Here is an 18,718-nt window from a genome sequence, read left to right as displayed (position 1 = left end):
TGTCAGTAGAGAAATGGTAACAGCTGAATAGGTCGACAAGACAGGTAATACTACGAATGTGTACTGGTCATTGGATGTCAGTTGATTAACAAATCTATCAGGCACATTTCACCCCTTCTAAAGCTGCCGAAGTAGATTTTTTGTGATGTAATAGTGAAGCGGAAACGTGAAGGAACAACCATAGCTAAACCAAGACCAGGCAGGACTCATATACTAACGGCGAGGGATCGTCGAGCATTGAGAAAGTGGTTGTAAAAAGTCACATGAAATCAGCAGAAGGAATCACCCTTGAGTTCCAAAGCATTGTGTACGGCGTGCAATAGAGGAACAGATGAAAAACGAACTGTCACTGGCTGTAGCACGGTTAAAAACTTATCTAAACTCCTCTGGAACAGGCCATGAAGGTCCAAAGGTACTTACCGGCAGCAGTGTCATCCTCAGCCAACAGGCGTCACTGGTTGCGTATATGGCTCTTTCGGCCGTATGTCAGTTTCCGAGACCGGAGCCGCTACTTCTCAATCAACTAACTCCTCAGTTTGCCTCAAAAGGGCTGAGTGCACCCTGCTTGCCAACAGCACTCGGCAGACAGGATGGTCACCCATCCAAGTGCTAGCCCAGCCAGACAGCGCTTAACTTCGGTGATCTGACGGGAATCGCTGTTACCACTGCGGCAAGGCACGATCCATTACTCCAAATCACTCTTTCCAATCATCCACAGCCCAACGGTGTCGCTTTTTACACTGCCCCAAGCTTCGACTAGCACTGATTACTCTTGAGAAGCTGGTCGACCATTTTACCGGATTATTTTTTAATTTCTGAGTTCTGCTAGTTGGATTGCTGCTATCATTTTGGAATTCGCCGTTCACACCTCCAGCTAATTTCACGCTATTTATGTAACCTCCTACCAAATTGTTCGACGCTGCCTGACCGTCAGTTCATGAGGTCTGCCTAGTGTTGGTTCATCTGTCATTATTTGTTAGCGCTTCCACTACACTATCACACCACCAGCAGGTGAATTGTGCAGCCGTAGAGAGATTGAAATGTCCCCAATGGACAACTGAAATTTCCACTCAGATGACATCCAAATGGTTCAAATGGCTCTGAGCACTATGAGACTCAACATCTTAGGTCATCAGTCCCCTAGAACATAGAACTACTTAAACCTAATTAACCTAAGGACATCACACAACACCCAACCATCACGAGGCAGAGAAAATCCCTGACCCCGCCGGGAATCGAACCCGGGAACCCGGGCGTGGGAACGAGAACGCCACCGCACGACCACGAGATGCGGGCCAGGTGACATCCAATGATTAGTCCACTGTCAAACTCATTGAGCTCTCCTGATCGATCTTTTCTGCTGTTACCACTTCTCCATCAACAGCACAATACTGCCTCTCATGCCGTGCAGGGTCAGTTTCGCATACTTAATGGTGCCCCGCTATATTTGATCAGATAGTGTATAAAGAGTTAGGCCATCTGAGCTCTTTTATGTTTGAAACTCCACAGTCCTTATAACCTCTAGTGATGTCTAGTGTTGGAAGACGAAACATTAGGCAGAGAAATTTGCCGAGGACCACGGCCTAAAGCTCATAAAAAAAAAGTGATAGCCGCGCGGAGTGGCCGTGCGGTTTGAGGCACCATGACGAGACCTCCATCGGGCATGGGTGTGTGTGTTGTTCTTAGCATAAGTTAGTTTAAGTAGTGTGTAAGTCTAGGGACCGATGACCTCAGGAGTTTGGTCCTTTAGGAATTCACACACATTTGAACATTTTGAACAAATCAAGGATGTACATACCGATGGTGGAAGTCCGCATTGTACGATACCTCGACTCTCTTATCAAAGCTCACAGCTACTTCACTGTAAATCTTGAGATAGCTCATGGTGTCTGAAATCGGTTATTTGGTTGTTTATTATCCAAAACTGATCCAACAGATTTCTAGGAGAAGGTTCTCTCCACCATGTGATTACCGTTAACGACGGAAATATTGTTTCTTTCGAATGTCGTGGGGTGTGAACAGCTGTCAGCACTGTGAGTCCTCCCGCAGACACGCCGCTGCAGGAGTCGCAGCCGGCGCCCGGCCGCGGCGGCCCGTCGGCGGCCTGTGGTCCGTCCAGCATCATCAGCCTGAGCACGCCGGAAGCGCCGGCGCCGTCCCCCGCCGTCCCCGCCGCCTCCGGCAAGCAACGGCCCATCCTGGTGTTGGGCCCGCGCTCCGACCAGCTGGAGGCAGCAGAGCTGCGCAAAGTGTGGAGCCCCCGGCCGCCACCCAGCCCCCCGCCGCCCCCGCAGCGGCCCGAGCGCCGCCGCTTCGCGCGCAAGAGCCACAAGGCGCCCGCACCGCCCCCGCCGCCGTCGCCGTCTGCGCAGCAGCAGCACCCACCCTCAGGCGGCTCCAAGGGGGATCGCAACAAGGTGAGCAGTCTGAGTCTAGTCTCATTCCTTCGCTTCCTGATAATGTGATTCGAGCCAATACGTGAGTTAACAACGTGTTCCGGTATTCTTTATTTCACTTCATTTACTGGTTGCGAAAGCATACTTGACCTTTTAGCAACAAATAATCCTGGACAAATACTGGTATTGTCACGAATACAGGGATTAGCGACCACAAGAGAGTTGCTGCTAGGCTGGATACCATAACACCTACAACCATCAAAAAGAAACGCAAAGTATATCTATTTAAAAAAAAAAAGCTGATATAAATGCTCTTAACGCCTTTTTAAGAGACAATCATCACTCCCGATCTGATCATGTAAAAGTAGAAAATTTTTGGAATGTTTTCACAGACATAGTATTGACAACAATTGAGAGATATATACCACATGAATTAATAAGTGATGGTACAGATCCCCCACGGTACACAAAGCGGGTGATACAGTTGTTGCAGAAGCAACGAAAAAAGCATGCAAAATTTAAAAGAACGCAAAATCCCAGAGATTGCAAAGTTTTACAGAAGTTCGAAATATGGCGCGTACTTCAATGCACGATGCCTTTAATAATTTTCACAACGAAATTCTGTCCCGAAATCTGGCAGAAAACCCAGAGAGATTCTGGTCGTACATAAAGCACACCGGTGGCAAGACGCAATCAATACCTTCACTGCGCGATAACAACGGTGAAGTCATTAACGACAGTGCCACTAAAGCAGAGTTATTAAACATGGTTTTCTGAAACTCCTTCACTAAAGAAGACGAAGTAAATATTCCTGAATTCCAAACAAGAACAAGTGCCAAGATAAGAAACATAGATGTAGATATCCTCGGTGTAACGAAACAGCTTAAATCATTTATTAAAGCCAAGGCCTCCGGTCCAGATTGTGTACCAGTCAGGTTCCTCTCAGAGTATGCTGATAAAACAACTCCATATTTAGCAATTATATACAATCACTCGCTCACAGAAAGATCCGTACCTAAAGACTGGGAAAATTTCTCAAGTTACAATAATACCCAAGAAGGGAAGCAGGAGTAATCCGCTGAATTAAAGGCCTATGTCACTAACGTCGAATTGCAGTAGGTTTTGGAACATATATTGTATTCGAACGTTATGAAGTACCTCGAAGAAAACGATTTATTGACACATAGTCAGCACGGTTTCAGAAAATATCGTTCTTGTGAAACACAACTAGCTCTTTCTACTCATGAAATAATAAGTGCTATCGACAGGTGATGTTAAATTGATTCCATATTTTTAGATTTCCAGAAGGCTTTCTACACCGTTCCTCACAAGCGTCTTCTAACGAAACTGCGTGCCTACGGAGTATCGCCTCAGTTGTGAGACTGGATTTTTGAGTTCCTGTCAGACAGGTCACAGTTCGTAGTAATAGACGGAAAGTGATCGAGTAGAACAGAAGTACTATCCGGTGTTGCGCAAGGAAGTGTTATAGGCGCTCTATTGTTCCTGATCTATATTAACGACATAGGAGACAGTCTGAGTAGCCGTCTTAGGTTGTTTGCAGATGATGCTGTCATTTACTGTCTTGTAAAGTCATCAGACGATCAAAACGACTTGCAAAAAGATTTAGGTAAGATATATGTATGGTGCGAAAAGTGGCAATTGACCCCTAATAATGAAAAGTGTGAAATTATTGGCTCTGAGCACTGTGCGACTTAACTTTTGACGTCATCAGTCGCCTATAACTTAGAACTAATTCAACCTAACTAACCTAAGGACATCGCACACATCCATGCCCGAGGCAGGATTCGAACCTGCGATTGTAGCGGTCGCCCGGCTCCAGACTGTAGCGCCTAGAACCGCACGGCCACACCGGCCGGCGTGAAATTATTCACAGGAGTACTAAAAGAAATCAGCTAAATTTCGATTACGCGATAAGTCACACAAGTATGAAGGCTGTAAATTCAACTAAATACTTAAAGATTACAATTACAAATAACCGAAATTGGAACGATCACATAGATAATATTGTGGGTAGAGCAAACCAAAGACTGCGATTCATTGGATGAACAATTACAAAGTGCAACAGGTCTACTAAAGAGACAGCTTACACCACGCTTGTCCGTCCTATTCTGGAGCACTGCTGTGCGGTGTGGGATCCGCATCAGGTGGGACTGACGGATGACATCGAAAAAGCACGAAGAAGCGCAGCTCGTTTTGTATTATTGCGAAATAGGGGAGATAGTTTTACAAACATGATACGTGAATTGGAGTGGCAATCATTAAAACGAAGGCGTTTTTCGTTGCGACGGAATCTTATCCTGAAATTTCAATCACCAATTTTCTCCTCCGATTGCGAAAACATTCTGTTGTCACCCACCTACATGAGGAGAAATGATCATCACGATAAAATAATAGAAATCAGAGCTCACACAGAAAAATATTAAGTGCTCGTTTTCCCGCGTGCCGTTCGAGAGTGGAACGGTAGAGAGATAGCTTGAAGGTGGCTCATTGAACCCTCTGCCAGGCACTTTATTGTGAATAGCAGAGAGTAATCAAGTAGATGTAGATGTACTTACTAATGGTCTGAACATGACTTCGGTACTGACCTTAACTTCGGTGAAAATATTGCATTCAATACGTTATTACAGCGCCCGTCTTGTTCAATGCATTCATGTCCGAAAGAACATAACATCGTACTTCCGGACAACACAGGCACTGCAATATCGTATTTATGCGCTTGTAGTGGGCAAGCGACTTTCAATTAAAATGCTTTCGCTGCACGGGAATCTATACGCGTGCCACAGCATGCATACCGAATGTATTCCAAAACGCCACGCATGTAAACAGGATATTCCTGTGCTCATATTTCAGATTCTGTCGGCGATACAAAGGTAGGATCAGTTGTTTTAGATAGCCTTTCGGTTAGAGCGCATGTGTATACCGATCAGAAGGATCGCTTTAGTATCACTAGCGGACAGTACAGCCTCAAAATATGAATTTTACACACTTCCTGCTACTTATGCAAATGGAACAGATCGGTTGATTCTTTTTGTAGTTAACGTGGTGTACGTTTGGCTTGATGGAACTTATGGAGGCACCATTAGTTAATGGGCGGTTCCTCAGAACACCCTTCAAAAAGATTTTTTACTATATTTCCGCTAATAGTGGACCAAACCACAGCCGAGGAGTCGAAGACGTCTACGCACAGCAAATGGCTGTAATTTTTACTATATATTCACATGATCCCAATCTCGAACAGTTCTGAAAATTCTCCTTGTATCTTCATCCGTGTACGAAATACACGTGATCAGAATTGCCCTACTTGTACACGAAAAATTCGCACGCAAAATAGGTTGTGAGGCGAGACCGTCGCTTATAAAGTGCCGCAGCACGGATAAATGTGCTGTTAAATGTCTCCGATATTATTGCTAATCCCGTATTTTATTACTAAAGCAAAAGGAAAAATTTTTTGCAAATTAAAATCTGGTCTGAGGTGTAAAATTAGTTTTGCGTTATTTCAGTTTAACGTAAATAAACTATCTAAACTCTACTGACCATTACACTTTTTTTCACATGAGTTACATGTCCTGCTGAAACATGGGAAAGAAAAGAACTAGCGAGAAAATGCTCCTGTCGGAGCACAAAAAACGTGAATATGTTCCTGTTTATTTAAAACACTCTCATTAAATGTGGGGTACCAGCTGCCTCATTCTACAATCTTCGTCACATTTAAAAATGTTTCCAAAAATTTTGACATACGAACATAGTTACACTTTTTTACACTGGGAGAGAAGGAGACCGTGGCAGTGGCAAACAGACGGAAAAGTAAGAAATGCAGGAAGATAGTAGGTAGCAGTTGTATTGTAGAAAGAGCGAAGGAGACAACAGCAGTGTGAGAGAAATACAGGAACGGAGCAGCAATGGAACTCAGTTGACTCTAACAAAATAGTGCTAGGAGAGTAGAAGAAAAGTGAAGGAGACAGTGCCTGAGCGGGGCCAGGAAGGTGGTGGGGGAGTAGCTTAAAAAGAAAATGGGAGTGGATGAGAGCCAGCGATAATGAGAGACAGAGTATATGACAATGACAACAAGGAAGAGAGAGATGGTGACAGTGAGAAGAGGCAACAGCAGCAGGAAGAAATGAGACAGCAGCAAGGGACAACAAAATGGAGACTGCAGTAGTAGAATAGAACATAGAGGGCTGTGGCTGTAAAACAGCAGACAGTGACAGTTAGAGAGACACTTATAGATAATGACAGTTAATTGGACTGAATGAGTGACAGTTTTTTTATTTTTTATTTTTATTTTTGGATAAAAAGGAACATATTGATATTTTTTGTGCTCTGATAGGATCATTTTCCCGCTGGTATACATAATGCACTTACGAGTGCATGTTGTACATGCATGCTTGACGACATTGACATTTTCGTCTGGCCCTGAAGCGTGCTCGGACACCCTAATGGTAATGGCCGCTGACCATATGCGGGAAATCCGAGTTCGAATCCCGGTCCGGTACAAATATTCATTGTTGTCATGCCATCGTCCATCATATGGTTGTCAACATTCGCAAATACGAGTACATTTCAAAAACTAAACAACGATGGAAACGTGTATAATTTAGAAAACACTCTACCTGATAATCTGAGCATTCTCTTAGGTTGTTCGCAGATGATGCTGTAATTTACCGTCTAGTAAGGTCATCCGAAGACCATTATCAGTTGCAAAGCGATTTAGAAAAGATTGCTGTATTGTGTGGCAGGTGTCAGTTGACGCTAAATAACGAAAAGTGTGAGGTGATCCACATGAGTTCCAAAAGAAATCCGTTGGAGTTCGATTACTCGATAAATAGTACAATTCTAAAGGCTGTCAATTCAACTAAGTACCTGGGTGTTAAAATTACGAAAACTTCAGTTGGAAAGACCACATAGATAATATTGTGGGGAAGGCGAGCCAAAGGTTGCGTTTCATTGGCAGGACACTTAGAAGATCCACTAAAGAGACAGCTTACACTACACTCGTTCGTCCTCTGTTAGAATATTGCTGCGCAGTGTGGTATCCTTACCAGGTGGGATTGACGGAAGTCATCGAAAGGGAGCAAAAAAGGGCAGCTCGTTTTGTATTATCACGTAATAATGGAGAGAGTGTGGCAAGTATGATACGCGAGTTGGGATTAAAGCAAAGATGTTTTTCGTCGCGGCGAGATCTATTTACGAAATTTCAGTCACCAACTTTCTCTTCCGAATGCGAAAATATTTTGTTGATCCCAACCTACATAGGTAGGAATGATCATCAAAATAAAATAAGAGAAATAAGAACTCGAACAGAAAGATTTAGGTGTTCGTTTTTCCCGCGCGCTGTTCGGGCGTGGAATGGTAGAGATATAGTATGATTGTGGTTCGATGAACCCTCTGCCAAGCACTTAAATGTGAATTTGCAGAGTAATCATGTAGATGTAGATGTAAAAAACTGAGAAGTATTTTCGGTCCAGGTCTTTGTGAATGGAGTTTCGAGAAAACACACAGCCTGACACAAGAACTGAGAAGTATTATCGGTTCAGGTATTTTTAATGGTGAATATCGAGATCAGCTCGCTGAGAAGTTAGTAAGCGAAATTAAAGAGTGTACTAGTGTAATGATTAAGCTCACAGTATTTGCGAATAACTTCATTTTAAAGCCGTCGCGGCGTTCACAGAAGACGCTCTGTCTGTTAAATGGTTCTTCCGCAAGCCTGTTACGCTAACAGACGAAAGATCTGCCCCGAGCAGTTCCTCGCGGCGACGGCCCCGTAATCTGGCTGCGGGGGCAGTCGTTAGCCACAGGGCGTGGAGCGGGGCCCGCCCTCCCGGCAGAGGAGAAAGTCTTTTCATTAATGCGAGAGCTGCGGCCCTTCGTAGCACTGAGCTGCGGGCGGAACGACGGTGGCGCCACAGGACCGTCGAGCGGACGTTGTGTCATCGTGGCCAGTCTCGTCGACTGTCGCCAGTTCGCTTTCGAAAGGAAATTGTCCTTTCGCTGCCTTCAGCTACCGTTCTTACCTCACTGCTCGAAAGTCGGTCGGAGCAAACGTAATTCTTCTACAATCTAAGAAAATCTTGTTAAAGCAATACTGTTGCATGAAGCCTCACGCTCCAGCTATATTATCTTTTACCAAACGAGACAAAATAAAGATAAACTTCCTCATCCTCACTTATGGAATTTTTACATGAACCTTCGTTGCTCCCAAAATTTATCAGTTATACCCTCGTTAACACTATATTGTATCTCCCCTCCCCTATCTTTGAGATTCCTGACACGCTGTCACTCGTATACCAGCATATCACATTTTCCTTTCGTCTAAGATCACTCTGTAGTCTATACCCTCTCCTGAAGTAACTTTCTTTAACCCCTTACTTCTCACAGACTGTAGGATAGTCCCTGAGTTGTACCTCTTATACCAATAACAGGCTACATAAAGTGTCTCCTCCCTAATAAAGGCTCCAATCCTCCCTCTTCTATCTGACTAATCCAGAAATCTCGTAATTTATATTTCCCGACTATCAGTTCCTTCCTCCATACACAATCACATAAACTTCTTTCATAACGTCCTCTTCAACACCTTTCTCGTTCAAATGTTATACCATACAACAATCAGGAACACCCACCAACCTCTTCCTGAGCGAAAAAAAAACCAAAACAATCATCTTGTCATGCGTTATATCATCACAAAAATTTACTATGTATGCCTTTTATTTGTCAACCGAAGGCCGAAGAGAACTAACCTGGCCGTTGCCGGCTTGTCCACAAATGTTGCCATGTAAATAACGAATATACAGGATGTAATTCTTCATGCTTTCCCGGCGATCTGTTGACACCTTGGATATTCGGGAATCCAGCCGGATGTTCGCGTCGTACTCGCACGATATTTCAACAGCGTGCCTGGCTGTCTTCTTCAGGTGCTACCTGAGACTGGTCCTTGAGTCGATCGAGTCCAGTATTTATGCCTGGGAGGAGCTGGGCGTTCCCTAATCGGTCCGCGCCGAGTCGAGTGTTCCATCTGTGGTCCGCGCCCGCCAGACTCGGCTTCAACGGACCCCTCCAGTCGCGGATGTTCCGACTGCCGTCGGCGCCCGTTTTGGCCGTCCTCAACGGTTGTGGTTGTCATTTGAGATGTGTCAGACCCGATCTGCACCTGAAGAAGACAGCGAGGTACGCTGTTGAAATATCGTGCGAGTACGACGCGAACATCCGGCTGGATTCTCAAATATCAAAGATGTCAATATACAGGATGTTTATAAATGAATATCGTGGTTTTAACGCTTTATAATATTTATTACATTAAACTTACAGCTATAAATGATATGTCAAATGAAGGAGCAACTCAAACAAATTTACCAAGAACCTTATAAATGTTCGATGTGAGCACCATTTGTCACGCGGCACACATCAAGTCTATAGCCGAGCGCTGGATAGGCCGCAAAGGGGACCAGTGACAGGCCTTGCTTTGCATGACCTCCATGTTCACGCGACCTAACACCATGCGATTTTTTCTTTGGGGCTTCGTCAAGGATCGTGTGTACGTACCTCTGCTACCAGCAGACCTACCTGAATTAAGAAACCGGATTGAAGCAGCTGTTGCTACAATCACTGAAGACACACTTATCAACGTTTGGAAAGAACTCGGCTATAGACTTGATGTGTGCCGTGTGGCAAATGGTTTTCACATTGAACGTTTATAAGGTTACTGGTAAAACTGTTTGAGTTTCTCTTTCATTTGACATATCATTTATAACTGTAAGTTTAATGTAATAAATATTATAAAGCGTTAAAACCCTGATATTCATTTATAAACACCCTGTATATGCAAAAAGTGACTACCGCTTTTAAGGCTACCTCACGGTAACCAGAAAACCACCCCATAACTCCCATTCAAGACATTTTTCCATCTTATATAAATATTTCCTCTTGCGAGATGAAAACTATTTCGGAACTTTTGTCCTTTCAGTTTAAATACGATCTCGTTTCCTAATATTCATTAACAGCGCGGAAACCAACACATCGACAACAGCTATTATCTTACCATAGAATTTTCTCATCAGAAAATGGATAAAAGTAGAGTCGCACGTCAATGTTAATTTTGCAGTTGGTGGCTGAGTTAAGCGTTTCTTTAAGTCGAGTGTTTGTGGTTAACAAATCACACTTGTTGCTACAAACATATGAGGATGCTGTCGTATGACGAACGGAGATACTCAATAAATGAAATAATATGCTACCTACGGAGTTTGTATCTATATACTTATATGTAGAACTGTCAATAGCGTAAATAAATAATACCATAAAGGCAGGGTCAAACAAAAGTTATCTTGTAGTGCTTCTGCCAATGGCATGTTGATGTAAGTAAGGTTTGTTCAATTTTTCTGCATGTGTTGCTCAAAACACTCAGATGCGCCCGTCTGAGAATCCCGTAGCAACATTGCACAATATTATACTGCGTTTCAAACTACACTAGTCAATATAATCAAAGGACCACTTTTTCAAAACTCCGTAATTGCTCCCATTGCGATGTAGAAATTTGGATCAAAGGTGCGTACAACATTTCTCTTTAATGAAATTACAACGGAATCCAGACCATTTTAACTGCTTACAGACGTCTGCCATGCAAGCAGGAGATCCCGGGTTCGAGGCACGGTAGGTGTACACATTTTCACCTGTCCCGTGTAGGAAAAGACCAAAGCTCGGAAGTGCACCAGAGGTCTGCTGTGGATTAGCGATGTGCCATTGGCACCACATTGCTCCATACTTCTGCCCAGAACTACCGTGAATGTGTCTCACGATGGGAAGGTCGACGCATTCCCTCTTGCCCACATTTCACCCGGGCTTTTGGTGCCTCTGCGACGGAGTTCAGAACAGCAAGGCCCAGCGTTGAAATCTTTCGTATAGATAGCGTGGAAGAAAAAGTTCCGTCCATTACACTGCCCTTTATATATCCAGTGTCAGTTTTTAGACCATTCAACGCCTCCAGTTTCTAGGGGAATCCAGTAGCACACTGATCGTATATGCATACAAAGCGATAAAAATGAGATAACGCCCAGTACGTATGCAACTCACTTAACATACAGGTAATGCAGTTACGATCTTATCTGATCGAGGCTACAAGTACACCTTCCATGCACATATACACTCATATATATATATATATATATATATATATATATATATATATATATATATATATATATATATATATACAGGGTGAGTCACCTAACGTTACCGCTGGATATATTTCGTAAACCACATCAAATACTGACGAATCGATTCCACAGACCGAACGTGAGGAGAGGGGCTAGTGTAATTGGTTAATACAAATCATAAAAAAATGCACGGAAGTATGTTTTTTAACACAAACCTACGTTTTTTTATGGAACCCCGTTAGTTTTGTTAGCGCATCTGAACATACAGACAAATACGTAATCAGTGACGTTTGTTGCATTGTAAAATGTTAATTACATCCGGAGATATTGTAACCTAAAGTTGACGCTTGAGTACCACTCCTCCGCTATTCGATCGTGTGTATCGAAGAGCACCGAATTACGGAGGGATTCAAAGGGAACGGTGATGGACCTTAGGTACAGAAGTGACTGGAACAGCACATTACGTCCATATGCTAACACCTTCTTTTAGGTTTTTTTCACTGACGCACATGTACATTACCATGAGGGGTGAGGTACACGTTCGACGGGCGTTTCATAGGACGTGGAGGCAGCCCGTTCTCCTGATCTGACACCTCTGGACTTCTTTCTGTGGTGTACGTTAAAGGAGAATGTATACCGTGATGTGCCTACAACATATTGTGGCAGCCTGCGGCGACATTACACCAGATGTACTGCGGCGTGTACGACATTCATTACGCCAGAGATTGCAATTGTGTGCAGTAAATGATGGCCACGACATTGAACATCTATTGGCCTGACATGTCGGGACACACTCTATTCCACACCCTAATTGAAAACGGAAACCACGTGTGTACATGTACCTCATCCCTCATGGTAATGCACATGTGCGTCAGTGAAAAAGACCAATAAAAAGGTGTTAGAATGTGGACGTAATGTGTTGTTCCAGTCTCTTCTGTGCCTAAGGTCCATCACCGTTCCCTTTGGATCCCTACCTAATTCGGTGCTCTCCGATACACACGATCGAACAGCGGAGGAGTGGTACTCCAGCGTCAACTTTAGGTTACAATATCTCCGGATGTAATTAACATTTTACAATGCAACAAACGGCACTGATCACGTATTTATATATATGTTCAGGTGTTCTAACAAAACAAACGGAGTTCCATTTAAAAAAACGTAGGTTTGTGTTAAAAAACATACTTCCGTGCATTTTTTTATGGTTTGTATTAACCAATTACACTAGCCCCTCTTCTCACGTTCGGTCTGTGGAATCGATTCGTCAGTATTTGATGTGGTTTACGAAATATATCCAGCGGTAACGTTAGGTGACTCACCATATATATATATATATATATATATATATATATATATATATATATATATATATATGTGTGTGTGTGTGTGTGTGTGTGTGTGTGCATGGAAGCTGTACTTGTATCAAAAGCAAAGCAATTGCTCTGATTACATAAAAACGCAGAATTGACGCAATTAACTAATTTTCATTACTTATAAAATGCAAATGCAATTTTTGTTCTGCAAGGGCATAAAATATACAGTGGACTAATGATGAACGAAGTGTGTTTGCAAAAGAAACAAAAGACAAAGCGAAGTCATGGACTTTCAGTTTCTCTCTCACACACTGATTTTTTTCTCTTCCCTTACCAATAGCCGGCCGCTATGGCCGAGCGGTTGTAGGCCCTTCAGTCTGGAACCGCGCTGCTGTTACGGTCGCATGTTCGAATCCTGCCTCGGTCATGGAAGTGTGTGATGTCCTTAGGTTAGTTAGGTTTAATTAATTCTAAGTCTAGGGGACTGATGACCTCAGTTGTTAAGTCCCATAGTGCTTAGAGCCATTTGAACTACTTTTTGAACCCCTACCAATGCTACCAACACTTACGGTAATCCTACCGTTAACTGCGTCATTTATGTAGTGTACTAAAACTACCGAACCACAGTTATGGTTAAGACAATTATACATGTAGCCGAATTTCACACTTCTGCGTCGGACTGACGGAAATGGCAGAATTTCAAAAACGCGACCCTTCAGTTGTTTAACTCGTACTACACGTCAGAGCAGAAGTGTTCCAGTACCGGTTGCACAGTGGAGTGACGGCCTCTCGATGTGTGTGTGGGCAGGTGCTGCGCGGGCAGCTGGTGTCTCCCAGCAGCGCGTGGCCGCAGTACACGGTGGTGCGCGGGGGCGCGTGGTGCGCCCAGCCGCAGGCGCATGCGCAGCCGCGCAGCCGCAGCAAGTCTCCGCCGAGGCCGAGGCGCGCCGCGGCCGCCGCAGCCGCCAGCAGCCGCTACGCCGAGGCGGCCAGGTTCCTGGGAGGCCTGTCGCAGCGGCTGCGCGACGCCGTGGGGGGCGGCGGCGGCGGGGGCGGCCACCCCCAGCACCAGCAGTGCTCGCTGTACGGCACGGCGGCGCGCCGGCGCAGCACGCCCGACGTCTTCCGGTCGGCGGAGAACTTGCTGGCCGGCGCCGGCGGACACCGCCTCAAGTCCGTCATCAAGAAGGCGCGCCGCCCCGACTGCCGCGCCGAGCCCAAGAAGGTCACCTTCAGCGCCTACGCCACCGTCCAAGTCGTGGACTAAGCCCCCCGCTCTTTCGTCGCCGCCGACAACGTGCGCCGTGAAGCGAAATACAAAAACGAGATGCGGCGTTCCGCGCTGTTTACTCAGCTACCAGGGGGTAAAAATTAATGCTGATGAATATTTCCCGTCCTTGCGTGAGGATACGATCTTATATATAGTGATGATCACTAAATTTGCCCATCGTAAAGGCTGGCACAATAGAGCTCTGTCGAAGAACGGAAGACAAACGTAAATTAAGACGCACCAGTGCTCAAATGTGTCATATATTTAATTTAAAAACACAACATATTTCAACAACACACGATCCCACTATCAAGCACTAGAAAAACGTGACGTATGGTGGCGATTCTAAAGGAATGTGTTATAGCACACCACGTATTTTTATGTGAAAATGGAAAAAAATATATAGGAACCATATCCATTTTTCTGAAGGCTTACATATTGTCCATGTTCCTCTACCGAAGCAGGTAATTTGCCATCGGAACAGGATGCCACAGTCATTGTTCTGAATTCCGGTCGTATTTGCTAGACAATTAGATGCCCTAATATCAGAAATAATACCAAGCACCTGCAGCAGACCGTTTTCAGTCGTCTTTATATTACGCCAAATATAACAGAACAGAGGCAGTTTTAATTATTATACATTAATTAACTCAAAATCGTTTAGAGGGATTGAATGATGGATGACAGCTTTGTATATAAAAGAGTGTAAAAGCCAATCTCATCTGCAGTATTGTTTTTGATATGTGGAAGTAACTGTTATTGGAGTAGAAACCTTGAACACTCTTTCCAAGTAGCGTGGTCACTCTTCCCGATCAGTCACCTTGTCAGCAGTAGTTTTTCACATAGCAAACCATCACACTGAAAGAAGCAACAAAGAACCTTATTTGTAGCCCAAATCACTCATATTGTAAAAAAAATATTATTCAACATATAAATGAGATAACAATAACAACATAAATGACTTACCTTATATCAGACAACTGAAAATTAGAAAAAATTTTATTCAAAAATAGTAGGACAAGCTTCCTCTGTCAAACTGAAGATGTATGTTACATCTTGTCTGACCAGTTCTCAGCAGGCAGCAGCACTTTTCGTGGGAAAAAATTTGCATTGGGCTATTTTTCCATGCAGGCCACTTTATCCCACATTCCTCTACGCCATTAGGCATAATCAAAAGTAAACAAATGGCAGACATTAACTGCCACACATGTAAAACTATTATGTATTATGTATTATGTATTATCATATCATTGTGTAGTGTTCATAATTACTGTTGGCACTAATAGAGTTTGCTTCTTGATGGGATTGTGTCTTTCAGAAACACATGCCTCCAAATAAATTTAATTACACATTTGGACAACTGGTGTGTCAGAAACTCCTTATCAATCTCATGATCCAGTTATGCTATGGTTTGCAACAGATAAGAATGAATAAAATGCTGTGGCAACACACACCACGTGAATACCAGATTTATTCATAATGTTTTAACTGACACATGGCAAAAATAAATTTAGGTAGTGTATTTCTTCCTTCTTTTCAGGTACAAGTCTGCGGTCCTGGTACACAATGAAATCATTGTTGCAAAATACTGAAGCACACTGGTAAAGTACCCAAAACAAAATGGTGTAGCCTACTGACAAAGTGAAGATGGACCGCACCATTGTGATCTGACACATGTTCTGGTGATGTGCTACGGTACTGTAGTGCAGTGATTTCAGTATGTAACAGGACTGGGAGGATATACTGCAAACAAACAATTATCATTTTCTGAAATGATAATTAAATGTTCATGACTATCTCCCAAAAAAGGTCATCAGTCATGACAGAGCCTTTGTCACTTGTTTCTTTACATCACATTGTTTCAGGCTTCAAGGTTCATGACAAAGTTTTGCTGGACTGAAAGTCTGAATTCAGTTAACACTATAAGGCAGTGTAAAAATGTCATCAATACAATACAGTCAACTTGCCTATCAACTTTGAACATATACACATAATTTGTGAATTGGTTTGTAAGATATTTTCTGTCAATATCAGAACCATTGAAATACTTATTGTTCATTGTATCATGCATATGTATATCAACTATTTTGTTTCATTGTTCCTCGTCCTTCAGCTTCCTTCTTACAGTATCCCTACAAAGTCACAATCACAGATCTAAACAGAACATTACAGTACTACTGATAAGATAGTTGTCTTATTGTATTGATGAAAGAACATATTTATCCATGCAGAACATACTATACCAACTATAAATTTGACTTTTTAGGAATATGCATTTATGAGTGGATTGTACTTGTTTTATGTTGCAGAAAATACATACTAAACCAGGAGTCCCACTATAAGACAAACTGTTTAAATGTACAATAAAGTATTTCAAAAGCCATACAGTTTGCATTCACCACAGTGAATGTATGTTTCAACGTGAATTACATTTTTCATTGAGCACAGCACTACAAAGGCAAACACACAATAAAAGAAAGGAAAGTAAAGGACACAATTTTTGTGATTGTGTTAATGTACACACTTCATTAAGTTGGTGTCATCTGGGCATTCACAAGTCAGTTTGGTGGTGGAACAAGAACTGATAAGGATAATTTTGGGTGACTTAAGCCCACAATGTGGAAGTACATCAGCATTAATCTTTTCTTCCCTTGTGGCAGTAGAATGCAGTACTTACTTTTAAAACTATATGAAAGCTAATGGAACCTAAAGTAAACTACAGTATAGCAGAAAACTGTTATGTTTTTATGATTGTATTTTAATGACTATGTCATATTGTATATTCCTTCTTCTTCCTGTTTCAACATACACTCCAGCAATGGATGCAAAATATTGTAACATTTCTACGCATGATGTAGAACATGTTATCCAGTATTTTCACCCGCACCTATGTATTATAATCGCACAACCATCACATTGCTGTAATATGTACATAGTAGCAACCTCTTTCATCTTATGGAAGTAATCAACAAGTTTAAATATTGACTGAAGTCATTTCATTCATAAGTCAAATGCTTTTCTGTTTTATGTATGAGTAAAATAGAGAAGGACCACTTAATCAAACTGTAACCAAATAACTATGGCTTAAGACTAATGTAAATATGTTTCATCTGAAGGAAATTGAAACTTCCTATATTGCTCACTTTTTAAAATTACATTAACTTGGAACCTCACTTAGCCATTAAAAGTTTTTTTGTTATATGTAATGAATTATAATTTTTTATTTAGTAATTACTTTTTCTTTGAAATTTGTTCTTTCTTGAACATTGTGAAATAGCCAGTGAAGCTTAGAAACAAATTCTCAAATTTTTAAAAGTTTTTAATAAGGATATTGTAGCTTTTACTCTTTCCACATTCTTTCAATAATATATAAGTAGTTGTATGAAAATTTGAAGAGATACTTCTTTGACTCATGTCATACCAAGCACCTATGATCCCTTATGAACCTCTCTCATATTAAAAAAAAAAAATATATCAGCTGAACAGTCATCCTGTGTGTCACAAATTGCAGATCATTTTGACCCAAAATATACTGTGGCAAAAGAAAACTTCAAAAACATTTTACTAAGCTGTCTGGGCACTACCCTAATTCTCTTTCAGTTCTATCGTCTGTGTTTGTAATGAAATTCTACATAGAGTAATAGTCTAGAAACAGTCTGAAAACCACTCAGTAGGGCTGCAAATACATCAACTTACGGAACAGTTATGATATCTTGTAATTCACTGGCACTTGCAGAAATATCAGTCCTATTTCATGATATATGTAACATATACTTTAGTAGAGACGTTCTGGTACAATATAAATACTTTAGGAATAAAGGAGACCACTCACCAAAAAGCAGAAGTGTTGAGTCATCGACAGACACACACAAAAAAGAAAGCAAGTTTGATAGCTTTCATAGCATCGTATACTTTGTTTAGTAAACCACACATGTATTGTCCTGAAACATAGCAAGCCTTCATCAAACATAGCTTGTTTTGGATTAACAACGTTTTTTTTTTTAATTTTGAAAGAATTGACTACTTTTCCCACCATATTTATGTCTGAGCTGAAACAGTTTAGTCCAAGAGATTATCTTTTAAGTCATTTGCCCAAGAAAGTGACATTAACATGAAGTCACTTCATTAACACAACAACATAAACATTGCTGCTTTCAATATTAGTTTATATTTGTTTTACCATTACTTGTTTTTTTTTTATTTAAAATGCCCACCACAAACCAAAGTGAGTATACATGTTCAAATTCGTTCTATTCAGGAATACCCTATGTAAGTCTCATGATAGGGAACTATAACTTCGAACACTGTATGATGAATTTCTGCTGTGAAACAGCCAGAAAAGATATGTTATTTAGAATGTACAGTAGTAACCAGTTTCACATGAAACTTATGGAGTCAAAGTGAAAAAGCTAACCAACAGCTGACTACCTGTTGCAGCTTCATGACTGACCAGGTAACATAAGTATGTAACATGAATTTCAAATTTAATATGGTAAGTATTATTTTCAATCTAGCTCCAAGAATCTACACCAAACAATGAGATATACATGTTGACAGGAACACATTCTCTGAAATCCT

At 41.9% G+C, this 18,718-nt stretch overlaps 1 protein-coding gene across 1 annotated transcript in view; it reads left to right on the top strand.

Annotated features, from left to right (window-relative positions):
• The window catches only part of LOC126284317 (serine/arginine repetitive matrix protein 1-like), a 385,100-nt gene extending 367,395 nt beyond the window's left edge, over nt 1-17,705 (top strand). The window contains 2 exon segments of the mRNA XM_049983154.1: nt 2,050-2,417; nt 13,679-17,705. Of these exon segments, the coding sequence (XP_049839111.1) occupies nt 2,050-2,417; nt 13,679-14,137 (827 nt within the window). The 3' untranslated portion in view covers nt 14,138-17,705.
• Nucleotides 17,706-18,718: the final 1,013 nt, after the last annotated feature.

The sequence above is a fragment of the Schistocerca gregaria genome, chromosome 8 (genome assembly GCF_023897955.1).
Source record: "Schistocerca gregaria isolate iqSchGreg1 chromosome 8, iqSchGreg1.2, whole genome shotgun sequence".
In the NCBI taxonomy this organism is placed as follows: Eukaryota; Metazoa; Arthropoda; class Insecta; order Orthoptera; family Acrididae; genus Schistocerca; species Schistocerca gregaria.
This window is presented reverse-complemented; position numbering and strand designations above follow the sequence as displayed.